General features: G+C 47.4%; 1 protein-coding gene across 7 annotated transcripts in view; it reads right to left on the reverse strand.

The window, feature by feature from the left end:
- Positions 1-236: 236 nt before the first annotated feature.
- Positions 237-13266, reverse strand: part of ARHGAP21 (Rho GTPase activating protein 21) — a 149840-nt gene continuing 136810 nt past the window's right edge. For all 7 annotated transcript variants that reach the window (XM_060192318.1, XM_060192317.1, XM_060192316.1 and 4 more), the window contains 5 exons: positions 9640-9765; positions 9409-9450; positions 8990-9095; positions 6911-6942; positions 237-2850 (listed from right to left, as the gene is read on the reverse strand). In XM_060192318.1, the coding sequence (XP_060048301.1) occupies positions 1156-2850; positions 6911-6942; positions 8990-9095; positions 9409-9450; positions 9640-9765 (2001 nt within the window). In that variant the 3' untranslated portion in view covers positions 237-1155. The remainder of the gene's footprint in view (positions 2851-6910; positions 6943-8989; positions 9096-9408; positions 9451-9639; positions 9766-13266) is intronic.

Consider the following 13266-nt stretch of genomic DNA (forward strand, 5'->3'; position numbering starts at 1 on the left):
TTAACGCCAAGAAAACACACATTACCTTAGCCAGAAGCTAAGTAGCCTGTGTACAGGAGTGAGGTTGGTCCGTGTCAACCAGAGTTTTGTGTTTAGCAGAGTTTTGTGCTGGTCAAAAGAAAAAGAGATGAAAAACAGAAATAGGGTAGTTTGGTTTTTTTAAGGTCCAGATCATTTTTTAAATAAAAGAATGACCTTTAAAAAAAAAAATAGAGAAGAATAAGTTTCAAGTCATGCAAGGTTCACCAAAACAATTTTATTTCCAGTGTTGACTTGGGTATGCACACAGGCATGACACAGGATTGGATTCATTCAGTCCCCATGCAGAGTGATATTCTCCTTGAGAGAGAGAGAGAGAGAAAGAGTAAAAGAGAGAATATGAGAGAGAGAGAAGCCGGTTCTGTCAGGTTGCTATCTACACATCTATGTTACAACAGTTATATCAAATCTGGTATCTGAAGAAAAGATACACATATAATACGTTCATTTTAAGTTACGTATTTTACAGAAGGATTAAAAATTCAAGTCACACACACAGAAGAGAAAAAAAAAACGCAAAAACGGTATTAAAAGTCTGAATATAAAACTTAGAGCTTCACCTGGAATGACTAAGGGCTGGAAGTCCTCTATCCACCTGTGTTAAAACACCGATATGTGTGTGTGTGTGGTGAAATCCGTCACCTTGGAGTTGTCACATGGTAAGTGGCCTTAATTTCAGCGGTATGGCACTCTAAAAACCGAATGTGTCTTTTGTTTTTGTTTTCTTATCACGAGGCACTTTTGTTAGTGTGATCTCAAAAGAACGAATTTGCTGTGTGCTAATGACAGCGCTCGTCTTCAGTAAGCTCGGGTCTACACTATGTCTAGTTAAGTCGTGACACACACCATTGCTCATTTGTGTGCAACTATCCAGTAGAACTGTGTGTGTGTGTGTGTGTGTGTGTGTCTGTCCATTCCTCTGGCTGAAGAAATGCACTGCAAAGCTATTTCACAGTGCAAAGTGCTGAAACCAGCCTAAATGAAGGCTGTATAATAACAATTCTGGTACAAGAAAATATTTATAGGGTTGCCGGCATGTGTAACAGTAGCTTCTGATTTTGCTCTGCCCACACCCTCGTCCCGTGACAAACCCCACCCCCACCCCCAAGGAAGGGGTTAAAGACATGGATGAGCCAGGTTTTTTGCTCCGGGGCTTGCGGACAGTTTGTGAGGCTGGGCATCGGCATTTTGGCTCGTTGTGTTCTGGAAGCTTCCTCCATTCATTCGGTCGGGGGGCTGCTGTGGTGGGGGTGGCAGGGAGAGGGGGGGCTGGCCCGTGGAAGCCGAGGTACCTGGAGGGCTGCCTGTGTGGGTCTGTGCAGAGCAGGAGTTGGAGGGAGAGGAGGAGGAGGAAGGGGCGTCTGTTCTGGCTGTTTCCAGCAGGGGGCCCGGCTTTTCGGGCCGGGGGTCTGGGGCTGGGCTCAGGTCCGAGGAGCTGGCCCGCAGGCGCTCCCGGGTGAGCCAGTCGGTGATGGACAGGTCCTGGGCCGGGCACTTGGGCCGCAGTCTGCTGACGGCCGACAGCTCCTGCGCCCTCCAGAAGCTGAGGGCGCTCATCTCAGTGTCGCGGTGGCCGCCCAGGGTGTGCCTGCGCTTGATGTGCTTCCTCCGGGTCGGCTCGGCGCTGCCTTTTGGGCCGCCCACCCCCAGCAGGTCCTCGGCCGGGGCCCTGGGCCACAGTTTCAAGCGGTCGGCTATCTTGCTCTTCCAGGTGGGCTCCAGCTTGTCCGTGTCGCCTCTGCTGGTGGGGAGCAGGCTCCCCGTGGATCTGCCCCGCTTCATGACATCGAAGACCCTGCTGAGCGCGGCGGGGCTGTCCCTGTCGCCCTTGGCCTCCCCACCTGCCCCGTCGGCCCTGCACCTGGCCGACTTCCTCCTGGACAGCGTGTCACACTCGATGAGCTTGTGGGAGCTGAAGGGCGGCCACCGGGCCTCCAGGCTGGGGGTCAAGCTGCCCTCGGTGCAGCTGGCCTCGCTGCCCTCGGAGCTGCAGCGGCCCAGCTTCCCGGCCTCCGGGGGGGGCGGCCTCCCCCTGGCCAGGCGCTCCGAGGCCGGGAACACGGGGAAGTCGCTCTCGCTGTCTGTCTCCACTGGCCGGCCCTCGCTGATGAGCTCGCTCCTCTCGTCGTCCGCCTCGTCTCCCCGGCTCTCGGCCACCGAGCGCACGTCGGGGCTCAGCCGGCTGGAATCCAGGCTGGGGGGGCAGGTGGCCGAGGACGTGGTGGAATAGTCAGAGGTGATGGTGCTGACCGTGGCCAGGAAGTCCCGGTGCCTAGTCTCCGGGCTGCTGCCGGGCTTCTTGGGGGGGCAGCGGGCCAGGGAAGCCTGGGAAGAGGTGCTAAGCAGAGTGCCGGAGTCAGACCCCATCTCCTCCAGGTGGGAGGCCTTGGGGGTCCCCGGCAGGGACTTGGGGCTCTCCCTTGGGATGCTGGGCAGGCGGCAGCTCAGGGCGGGTGACCTGTGTTTGGCGTGGGGCGCCAGGGATGCTGCCTCTGGGGGTGCGTCCTCCTTGCGGGGGGCTGCCTTGTCTCCTTTCGGGGCGCCGCTGTCTTTCTTGGTGTGGTTTTCCTTGAAGACCGGGGGCCACTGCTTCCTGCCCGCCACCTCGCCTTCCCTCCTGGGGTCTTCTCTGAGCTCGCTGGGACCCAGCTCGGCATTTTCCTTCTTGAAGAACACACTGTCCAGTTCGTCTTCCGAGCTGCTGGGTTGTGCCTTCTCTTTGGGCTTTTTCCTCTTGCGGCTGGCGGCCGCAAAGATAGAGGAGACGAGCAGTTCCCTGCTGTACTGGTCTTTTCCGGATCCCCAAGAACCCTGAGGAGAGAAGCAGAGGGCTAAGGACACACAGGAAGGACATCCCAGCCCGCACTACTCACGAAATAGACTCATCCAGGAGCACTAACAGACCGCAGTCAGCAATGCACACGGGGGTACGTAAGTCCCTTCTAATTAGTGCTTGAGTGTCCACTGGATAGATGTGTAAGAGTGAGTGGTATTGCTGGATCATAAGGTACTTCCATTTTTTGTTTGTTTGTTTGTTTAAGGGCTGTCTAATACAGTCTCCCAAAGGGAAGACCCATTTGCATTCCCACAAGCAATGTAGCAAGCAGAGTTCCCTTTTCCCCACAACCTCTCCAACACCTGCCATTTCCTGGGTGGTTGATGGAAGCCACCATAGAAGGTAAGTGGGTGTGGTGTGGAACCATACATTGAACTCTTACAATCTTGTGACACGCTATTAATTAAAAACAAACAAACCGGAGTGCAACCTGTTGTCCCTATCTCCTTTCAAAATAACACCCCAGATAAGTTTCTATTTCACCAGTCCATTCACTGCCTGCCTGGTGGCATTTGTTTAACAAGTCAAGTCACACAAGTTGGCATGTCACACAGTTCCTCTCAGGGAAATGCTTTTTTTTTTTAAATTATATTTATTTATTTTCCCTTTTGTTGCCCTTGTTTTTATTGTTGCTGTTGTCGTTGTTGGATAGGACAGAGAGAAATAGAGAGAGGAGGGGTTAGAGAGGGGGAGAGAAAGACAGACACCTGCAGACCTGCTTCACCGTCTGTGAAGTGATTCCCCTGGAGGTAGGGAGCCGGGGGCTCGAACCAGGATCCTTAGTCCGGTCCTTGCGCTTTGCACCACGTGTGCTTAACCGCTGTGCTACCGCCCAACTCCCCAGGGAATTGCTTTTTGCTCAGGGCCATCTCTAGTGAATTCCCCTGTAATCCCTGGCTTTTTCAGCTGCTTCAGGGTCTTCCATCCGCCAGACAGATTTTGAAGTTAAGTAGTGCATAACAGCCCACTTGGATAGGGCAGCTGGCTTGCCACGCATGCGACCCAGGTTTGAGCCTGTCCTCCCACCAAATTGATGACAGCTTTGGTGCTATGGTGTCTTTCCCTCTCAGTCTCTCTATCCAAAAAAAAGACCTGGAGTGGGGAAGTCCTGGCAATGAACAAATAAGTAGGTTAAAACAAGTAGGGTCAGGGAGACAGTGCAGATAAAGCACACCAAAATCCCATGCCCAAGGACCCAGAGGTGCCAGAGGTCAGAGGTTCAATCCCCCAAACAAAACAGCTGAGCAGAGTGTTCTGATCTCTCATGGAAAAAAAATAATAATAAATCTTCAACAACAATGAAAGATAAAGGGATATGACTTCTGGGTTGAAGAGGGCCCACCTGGTGACTAGGATAAGGACTGGGTCACAATCCCTATTCTCCCAGTGTGTGTGGGGGACCTCTGCAGTCAACCACCTGCCCCGCCAGTAAAATAAAAGGCTGAACAGTATTCTGGAATGGTTGACAGGGAAATATGTGGCAGCACAGGCCACTGAAATATTATGGCGGGTTTCAGTTTCCTAAGTCCAGACACCGTGTGACAGCATATGCAGCACAGAGCAGCTAAGAGGGGGGACTCATTTTGGGTTCGCTATTAGTTCAGCTAGGCTGGGCTTCAGAGCCTTGTGTCTTTGGCAAACTGGCAGACTCTTGATCATAAAGTAGCAACAAAAGGAGAAAAGTCCATGGCGCAAAGCGCAAGGACCGGAGTAAGAATCCCAGTTCAGGCCCCCCGGCTCCTCACCTGCAGGGGAGTCGCTTCACAGGCGGTGAAGCAGGTCTGTAGGTGCTTTCTCTCCCCCTCTGTCTTCCCCTCCTCTATTTCTCTCTGTCCTATCCAACAACGATAACATCAATAATAACTATAACAATAAACAAACAAAAAGGGCAACAAAAGGGAATAAATAATGATTATATTTTAAAAAGTTTTAAAAAGGAGAAAAGTCAAATCACACAGGGTCTGTTAAAGATCCAAAATGTTTACAGCAGAGACCCGTTAAGCCATGGCACCGGCCACTTGTTTTGTTAGCTCAGGGTAACACATTCCAGGTGACAACTACTAAATGAGTTTGCCCACAATGCAAACATGTGGTCAGCAGGTGGGAAGCGTGTGGGGCAATTGAAGTGAAACACACGTCACCGTCTTCACACAAGTTCTAGAAAAGCTAAACTTGACCAGAAGACATTTTGAAAATAAACACTGAGGCTGATGTGTTCAAAAGGGCCCACCAAAATGAAATCACAGGTGGACATGACCTTGTTTTCATGACATATATAGGGTTTTTTTCTTTTTTATGGGACCAAGTGCATTTTGAACGGCTCTTCACACTTTAACGTTTTCTGCGTGAGGACTAGAGAGCCCAGTGGTTGTGAGTGAGCACTGAGTGGGGACCTGACATGTCTGACAACACACGAGGAGTTCACTTTGAAACATCTCGCTTTCACAAAGCAAGGGCCAATTCCATTATATTGTCTTCAGGATTTCTTAAGATTCTCCTTAAAATACTCTGACTCTGTGTATGTGTGTGTGTGTGGGGGGGGGGGAGCAAAGGATAGGGGGGCCGATAGCTCTATTTCTTTTTACTTGAAAACTTTTATTTCACTTAAGGTAAATATTATTTTAATTGAGTGAAGCTGTCCAGCTCGCTATTTGATTATAGGCATGGCACAAACAGGGTCATCACTAAGATGAAGAGCCTGCTTACAAAAAGACTGTGAACATGCAGCTCTGGTAAACATGAAGGCAGGTACTTAATTTATATCAGGCCTCTCTGACCTAGAAATGCTATCTTCTTGTCAAAAGTGGGAAGCTGTCTTAAGAGTAAAGAATTATAAACATTCACGACAACTAAAGGTAAGGCACACCAAAGTAAAAATCTCTGGGTTGAGGGTGAGGGTGGATGTTCAGCTTCATGGGGGGGTGAGCGGTGGGGAGGGTGGGATGGACAGTCTTTTGGTGGTGGGAATGGTATTGATTTAATAATAATAATTAAAAAATTAAAAGATCAGGCATGAACCTTCACTGTCTCCTGTATGATGAGGTTTTAAAATAAAGGAATACTGTTGGGGCAATTGGGGAAATATGGATAAAAATTCTACATTAGGCTCGGCAAGGTGTCTGTTTTGCCATGCACAGGACCCAGGTTCAAGTCCAGTGCCTGTGGCATAAGAGAAAAGCCCAGACACTAATGGCGTCTCTCCCTCTCTCCCTTTCTGTCTGGGAGGAAAAAAAAAAAGCCTGGAGTGGTATTCTACTTGTGTATATGTTAGAAACTGTCCACACCAATTAACGAGGAATAAAGGCCACTTCTTTATGTAATGATACACTAGGCTGAGAGACAGCTAACATTCCAGTTCAGGAGCCAGTGTTATTATTTAAAGAAAGCTTTTATTTAGGGAGGTGGACAGTAGCACAGCGGGTTAAGCGCACGTGGTACAAAGGGCAAAAACCTGCGTAAGGATCCTGGTTCGAGCTCCCGGCTCCCCACCTGCAGGGGAGTCGCTTCACAGGCGGTGAAGCAGGTCTGCAGGTGTCTATCTTTCTCTCCCCCTCTCTCTCTTCCCCTCCTCTCTCCATTTTTCTCTGTCCTATCCAACATCAATAAAACAACAAGGGCAACAAAAGGGAATCAATATTTTTTTAAAAAAAATAATAATAAAAAGAAAAAAAGCTTTTATTTGATAGAAACAAAGAAATTGAGAGAAGAGAGGGAGATAAAAAGAGGAAGAGAGACACCTGTAATACTGCTTCACTGTTTGTGAAGCTTCCCTCCTGCAGGTGGGGACTGGGGACTTGAACCTGGCTCATTCTGTATGGTAACAGGTGTATTCAATTTGGTGCACCACCACCTGCCCCTCCCACCCCAATTCTACTATATTCTATGTCATGAATTAATTTTTCCCTTTATTAGACTTTGTCACTGTGTTACCAGTCTTGTACACTGATCATACCAATTGGCCCCCAAAGCAATCCTCCCCAGCCCCCTGATCCCCCACACAAAAAAAGTAACATAAGCTTGTCTGACACAACTCACCTTAGACTTTGTGGAGTCACTAGTAGCTGAATCTGTGAGGAGTCAAACAAGACATGGTCAGAACCGGTTGGTCTGTACAGAGTGCAACAAAAGATGCAAAACTTATGGGAAAAAAAGACAGGCACAGAACAAAATGAGAAAGCAAAACTCAGAACACAAAACCATAGGACACAGTGGATAGTCAGAGCTCACAAAGATGCAAGCTGCACCACAGAAAGCCACCGCCATGAGAGGATGCTGTGAATTGTAGGCAGAACCAGCTCAGTGAGAGGAATGGCAGAGGAGCCCTGTGCTAAATGAAAACAAACACGCTACTATCGATCAGGTTTGCTGACTAGGAGGCTGAGCGCTAAAAGCAGCTTGGAGACCTTTGGAAGAATCGTACTAGGTACCACATCCTGTATCTGAAACGGATACACAATGTAGGACTTTTCAGTGGGGCTGCCCTTGTTACAAATGGAGATACTCAGACTCGGTGTTCGAGTTGATTTTTGTCAGACTGTCAAAAATGTCAATTTTGAATACGTAAGACTGGATGCATACGGAGGCAAAAGAGGCATCGGGATAACCCTGCTTCTGGGGGGGCAATTGGTTTTTAGTTCGAGACTGCTGACCTTTTTGTGTTTTAGGCCCCTGGTTTCACATTCGTGCAAGTCAGGGGTCTTTTTGGCTCGTCTGGTTAAACTGCTACCAGTTTTTGTAGTTAGCTCGCAACAAACGCCATTATGGAAATGGAAAAATGGAGACCATAATTTCACTGTCTGGCAAAAAACTCAGATTATACAATTAGAAGGAGGGTAGGAAGGGGCTAGCACGAGTCTCAGGGAAACACCCAATTTTTGAAAAGTTTTTGTCTTTGGGCTCGAGGGAAATCGAGCATCACAATTACTGAGCTGAGCCCCATGCCACGCCCCTTTGAACACATGGCTAAAATGCTTTATGACTGTTAAGAACCGGTAGACCATACCATGCTATTTCTCCTCACGGTCTGCTTCAGAAATAACAAGAAACAGCAGAGAGACTTTTAAGAGAGTAATCGCGATCTGTTGACAATAATCTTACGAGAGAAAAAAAAAAAGTACACCACAGACCAACTCTGTGTGCATTTACAAGAATCGGGGGTTTCTGCAAACAAGGCAGCTGCAGTGGGGACAGCAGTCCTCCTTCTTCCTACAGTTCCAGCTGTCCATCAGGGCCACCACAGAATCCACTAGCGACATTACCGTGTGATAGACTCCTCCCACTTCGCCTGTTCAACACCAGTATAGATTTGCCTGTGTCAGTAAGTGCTGAAAAAAAATACCCTTTTCGGACTAAAACGAGAACTAGAGACAAAGGGAGAACATCGTGTCAATCAACATGCTAGATTAGTGCAATAGTCTGGCAGGAGAAATCTTTCATGGGGGGAAATCAAATAAAAATAAGAGCCTATAAGGACTAGTACTTAACCAAGCATCAGGGTGGCAAGAGAGAAAAGGAGAGAGCGTCAGAGAGACTGGCTTTTATTGTGGCATCTACAGTGACACATCATCTACTGTGTCTATGGAAATGGTGCCCATGACGCCATTGTTTAGCATATTCAACGTGCTGCTCTATAACAGCACACCTTGCTCAGGAATGAGAACTACTCACACAGCCTAGGGCATACTTTCTGCCATCACAGCAACCGCATATTCAGTAGCATTGATCTGTTTTTACCTTGTGATGACTATTACATGGAAACTGTGAATTGGAAAAAAGAAAAAGAAGAAGAAGGAGAAGGAGAAGGAGAAGAAGAAGAAAAAGAAGGAGAACAAAACAGTAGTTTGCATGCTTATTTCCCTCCTGTTTCCATTCTGACAAGCATTACAACTCCATGTACCACCAAGTGGCTTAACAGTCACCCAAAGACAATTCAGATTATAAATCAGAAGAGGCGGGTTGAGTTTATTATCTGTAGTGGAAAGGAAAGGGGGGGGGTAGAGGGGAAGGAGAAAAGGAACAGAATTCTAGTGCACTGTTACTTCTGATTGACTCATTCTTTTGTGTGGTTAAGCATCTAACATTGAACCCAGCGATCACTGTCCAGGCAAGAGTTACCTGATACATCTCCGGGCGAGACTCCTGTCCTTCCAATGTTGGTGAGTAAATGATCTATGTTTGGCACTGGCTGGGAGTCTACTGTGTTTTCCTCCTGCACTGCTGTCTATGGTTAACAAACAGAGAGCTCTTCACCATCTCTTCGAAGGTATTTCTCTTTCAAAATCAAACAACATTTAGAAAAAAGACACATTGCCCAGTGGAGCCCATAAAGTGCTCTTTACTATGTTACTTCGGTTACATGACTATGGGATTGGCGTCAGACTTGGTATTTTTCGAGATATTGGAAACGGAGGCACTATGGACCTGAGAGTGGACACAACCCACGAGCAGGAAAAGCGGTCCACTGTCGCAGCACCGGGGTGGCATGTCCCAAATGAAAGTAAGAGTGCAAATGCTGGCCCACCCCCGATACTTACAAGAGGTTCTTCTGCACCTTCTTCTGTGAAAAACCAGTCATGCTAAAATTTAAAATAAGAAAGGTGAAGAGAAGAGTTACATGGCTGCTCAAGTTTATCTCTAGTGTGGAAAGCAAGACAGGAAAGTAAGGGGGTCATGTTGTGAGGAAAATGATCACCAGATTCTGTCCTACCAAAAACCCAGCGGTTCCCAGGAAGGGGTTTCCCTGCTGGGTGGAAGCCTGGACTTACGTGCTGGATCAGCGTCTCCACGATCTTGTACTGGTCTGGCATGTGGGTGACCATGTGGGTCATGTTATCTTCTGACGTCCTCACAAGAGTGGGGCCAAACACGATGGCTAGGTTTCTTGGTTCCATCTGAAACGCAGAATGGCAGTGGAAGACATCAGGCATCTCAGCTACGGTACCAAGCAGAAGACCCACAGCTTTCCCATTCTGGACGGCATCCTGTTAGCTACCACAGTCCATGCTTTTCGCAGAGATGAAAGAAGGATCTCTGTTCAAGTTCAGCATTTCTGTAGCAAATTGGCAGACTGAAAAGGGAACAAAAACTGAAGGAAGGTTTACTCACACTTTGCATACAAAGTCTTCTCATTCTCACTCCCCCTCTGGAAGAAGAGGGAGTCATTCATATGTGTGGACTGAAAGCAGGGACTCAAAAAGCCCACCATCTCAAGGTCTAATGTAAAAAATCTTGCCACATTATTCCCTATAATTTCCTCTGGGCTTTCGGACTGATAATGTATCATTCTGTATAGATGATGAAACTTAACTCGATCAGTGTACAGTGTTAGCTGGCTTCTACAGAAAACTAGCACAAGCAGTTCACAGTTGGTTCAGTTTGACTAGCAATAGCTAGGTTAGTCAACATACACACAGTGCTTTGTTGTGGTTTCGGTCTAATGAAACAGTGTCTACTCAGACTTAGTTACCCTCCTCACCTACTTCCCATTATACTTCCCTCAGTCACTCCAAAGCTAACCTGATCAAAGCAAGGACTGCGAAAGCTGAGTAAGGGCAAGAGACTGACATACTTTAACAGTGACTCTTTAGTCACTATCAGGCCACCCCATCAGCTGGGGCTCTATTCGGGGAGTCCTGAGATTCGCAAACAGAGATGATGGGCCTAGACCTCAAATAAATCCCTCTCCCCATTGTTACCAGTCATTTCTATCAGGAACAACACAACAGACCCCTTTGTGGGCCCCCATAGGACCTTGCCCTCAATGTGGATCAATGGCAGAAAATGTTCCATCCTCTGAAGGGAGGCTGGACAATATACTCTATCTTCCACCTGAGGAAGATGGGTCCTGAAATTGGGGCAGCTTGGAACGTTCTTACTCAAGACCACAGAATGTGAGCTCAGATCTACAGGGAGCAGAGGTCACATAGTCTCCTACGCCGAATATGGGCCCCAGATCAGATCAAATCGATGGGGTTCACAGTCAACAGTATCTATACACCTTTTCCATATTTGGGAGCTACTCTCTTTCCTGATCCAGCTTTCTGGTCCTTTTTCCAGCCATGACATAATCTCCTCAGATAATAACTTCGATCCACCTGCATATCAGATGTCAGGTTCAGGGAAAAAAAAAAAAAAAAAACTAATATAGTCATGGGCCCTTTGGAATATAACTAAAATAGGCCTACTAGCTATCTACAAAACTCATCCCCCAACTCATCCTCTAAACTATTCCAGCTTTTAGGTTCATGATTAGTCAACAATTTGTTTGGCTTTATATGTTAACTCTTTTTTCAGCCACCAGGTTCCAAATGCTAGCATGATGTCAACCTGACTTCCCTGGGCAGACAACCCCACCAATGTGTCCTGGAGCCCTGCCCCAATAGGAAAAGAGAGACAGATTGGGAGTATGGATCGACCTGCCAATGCCCATGTTCAGCAGGGAAGCAATTACAGAAGCCAGACCTCCCACCTTCTGCATCCCACAATGATCCTGGGTCTATACTCCCAGAGGGATAAAGAATAGGGAAGCTATCAGGTGAGGGGATGGGATACAGAATTCTGGTGGTGGGAATTGTGTGGAGTTATACCCCTCTTATCCTGTGTTTTTAAAAAAAGAAAAAAAAAATACTCAGTATAAGGGGCCAGGTGGTGGCACACTGGTTGAGCGCACATGTTACAATGTGCAGGGACCTGGTTTGAGCCCCCCGGTTCCCACCTGCAAGGGGACAGCTTTGCGACGGATGAAACAGGTCTTCAGGTATCTCTCTCTCCTTGTCTAACTCCCCCTACCCTCTCGATATCTGGCTGTCTCTTTCCAATAAATAAAAGATAGTAAAAAAAAAAATTTCTTTTAAAAATATTCAGTACTAGAATTTATTTGGGACTGTGATGGGGGAGGAGAGGAGGCAGATTCATGTTTATGGCAATGTGTTTTATGATTGTTTTGTTTTCATTAATTATTGCCGCTTACTCTAACTGTGCTAATTTATAAACTACATTATCACAGGCATCGTGTGCCTAGCAGACAGCACCATATACGTAAGGCTTGATATTACCTGTGTTTTTCAGGGATTAACTGGGATGGGGGGGGGGAGGGGTGTCTTGGAGCATATACCTCCTTGCAAGGGGAACTATTATACTTCAACTCTGTATCTCTGGAAAGATGTTCTAGCAAGTGTAGTCAAGATAAGCACAGGAAATGAAATGCCTTAAGAATTCTATGATAGGGAGTCGGACGGTAGCGCAGCGGGTTAAGCGCTCGTGGTGCAAAGCTCAAGGCCTGGAGTAAGGATCCCGGTTCGAGCCCCCAGCTCCCCACCTGCAGGGGAGTCACTTCACAGGTGGTGAAGCAGGTCTGCAGGTGTCTATCTTTCTCTCCCAGTCTTCCCCCCCTTTCTCCATTTCTCTCTGTCCTATCCAACAACGAACGACATCAACAATAACAATAATGACCAAACAAGGCTACAACAAGGGCAACAAAAGGGGGGAAGATGGCCTCTAGGAGCAGTGGATTCATGGTGAAGGCCATGAGCCCCAGCAATAACCCTGGAGGCAAAAATAAATAATAATAATTCTATGATAAAGATACCAGCTGGGCTGGCAAGACAGTTCACTTGGATAGTGCTCCTGCTTACTCATGCACATGCAGCCCAGGTTCGAACCCAGTTCCCCTCTCCTGGGGGAAGGTTCACTGCTGTAGTGTCTCCTCCCTCTTCCCCCTTCCTATCTAAAACAGTTGGCCTGGAGAAGTGATGTCCCAGTGACAAGAAAAAAAAAAAAGAAAAAGAAAGAAAAGAAAAAGGAGGAGGAGAGGGGGAGGAAGAAGAAAAGGAAGTAGGAGAAATAAACCTATTATTATTTTTTAAAGAATTATTTATTTACGGGGGTCAGGCAGTAGCACAGTGGGTTAAGCACACATGGTGCAAAGCACAAGGACCCTGGTCCAAGCCCCCGGCTCCCCACCTTCAGGGGAGTCGCTTCACAGGCGGTGCAGCAGGTCTGCAGGTGTCTATCTTTCTCTCCTCTGTCTTCCCCTCCTCTCTCCATTTCTCTCTGTCCTATCCAACAACGACGACAACAACAATAACAATAACCACAGCAACGATAAAACAACAAGGGCAACAAAAGGGAAATAAATAGCCTCCAGGAGCAGTGGATTTGTGGTGCAGGCACCGAGCCCCAGCAATAGCCCTGGAGGCAAAAAAAAAAAAAATTATTTATTAACTAGTGAGAAGGAGTAAGAAGAAAGTAGTAAGGAGTAAGGAGAAAGATGACAGTATCACTCCAGCGTATGTGATGCCAGACAGAGAACTGGGGACTCCATGCTGGAGAGTCTAATCAACACTTTGTCTACTGTCCCACTTCCAAGGCCACACCTGTTATTATTATTATTA

The sequence above is a fragment of the Erinaceus europaeus genome, chromosome 6 (genome assembly GCF_950295315.1).
Source record: "Erinaceus europaeus chromosome 6, mEriEur2.1, whole genome shotgun sequence".
NCBI lineage: Eukaryota > Metazoa > Chordata > Mammalia > Eulipotyphla > Erinaceidae > Erinaceus > Erinaceus europaeus.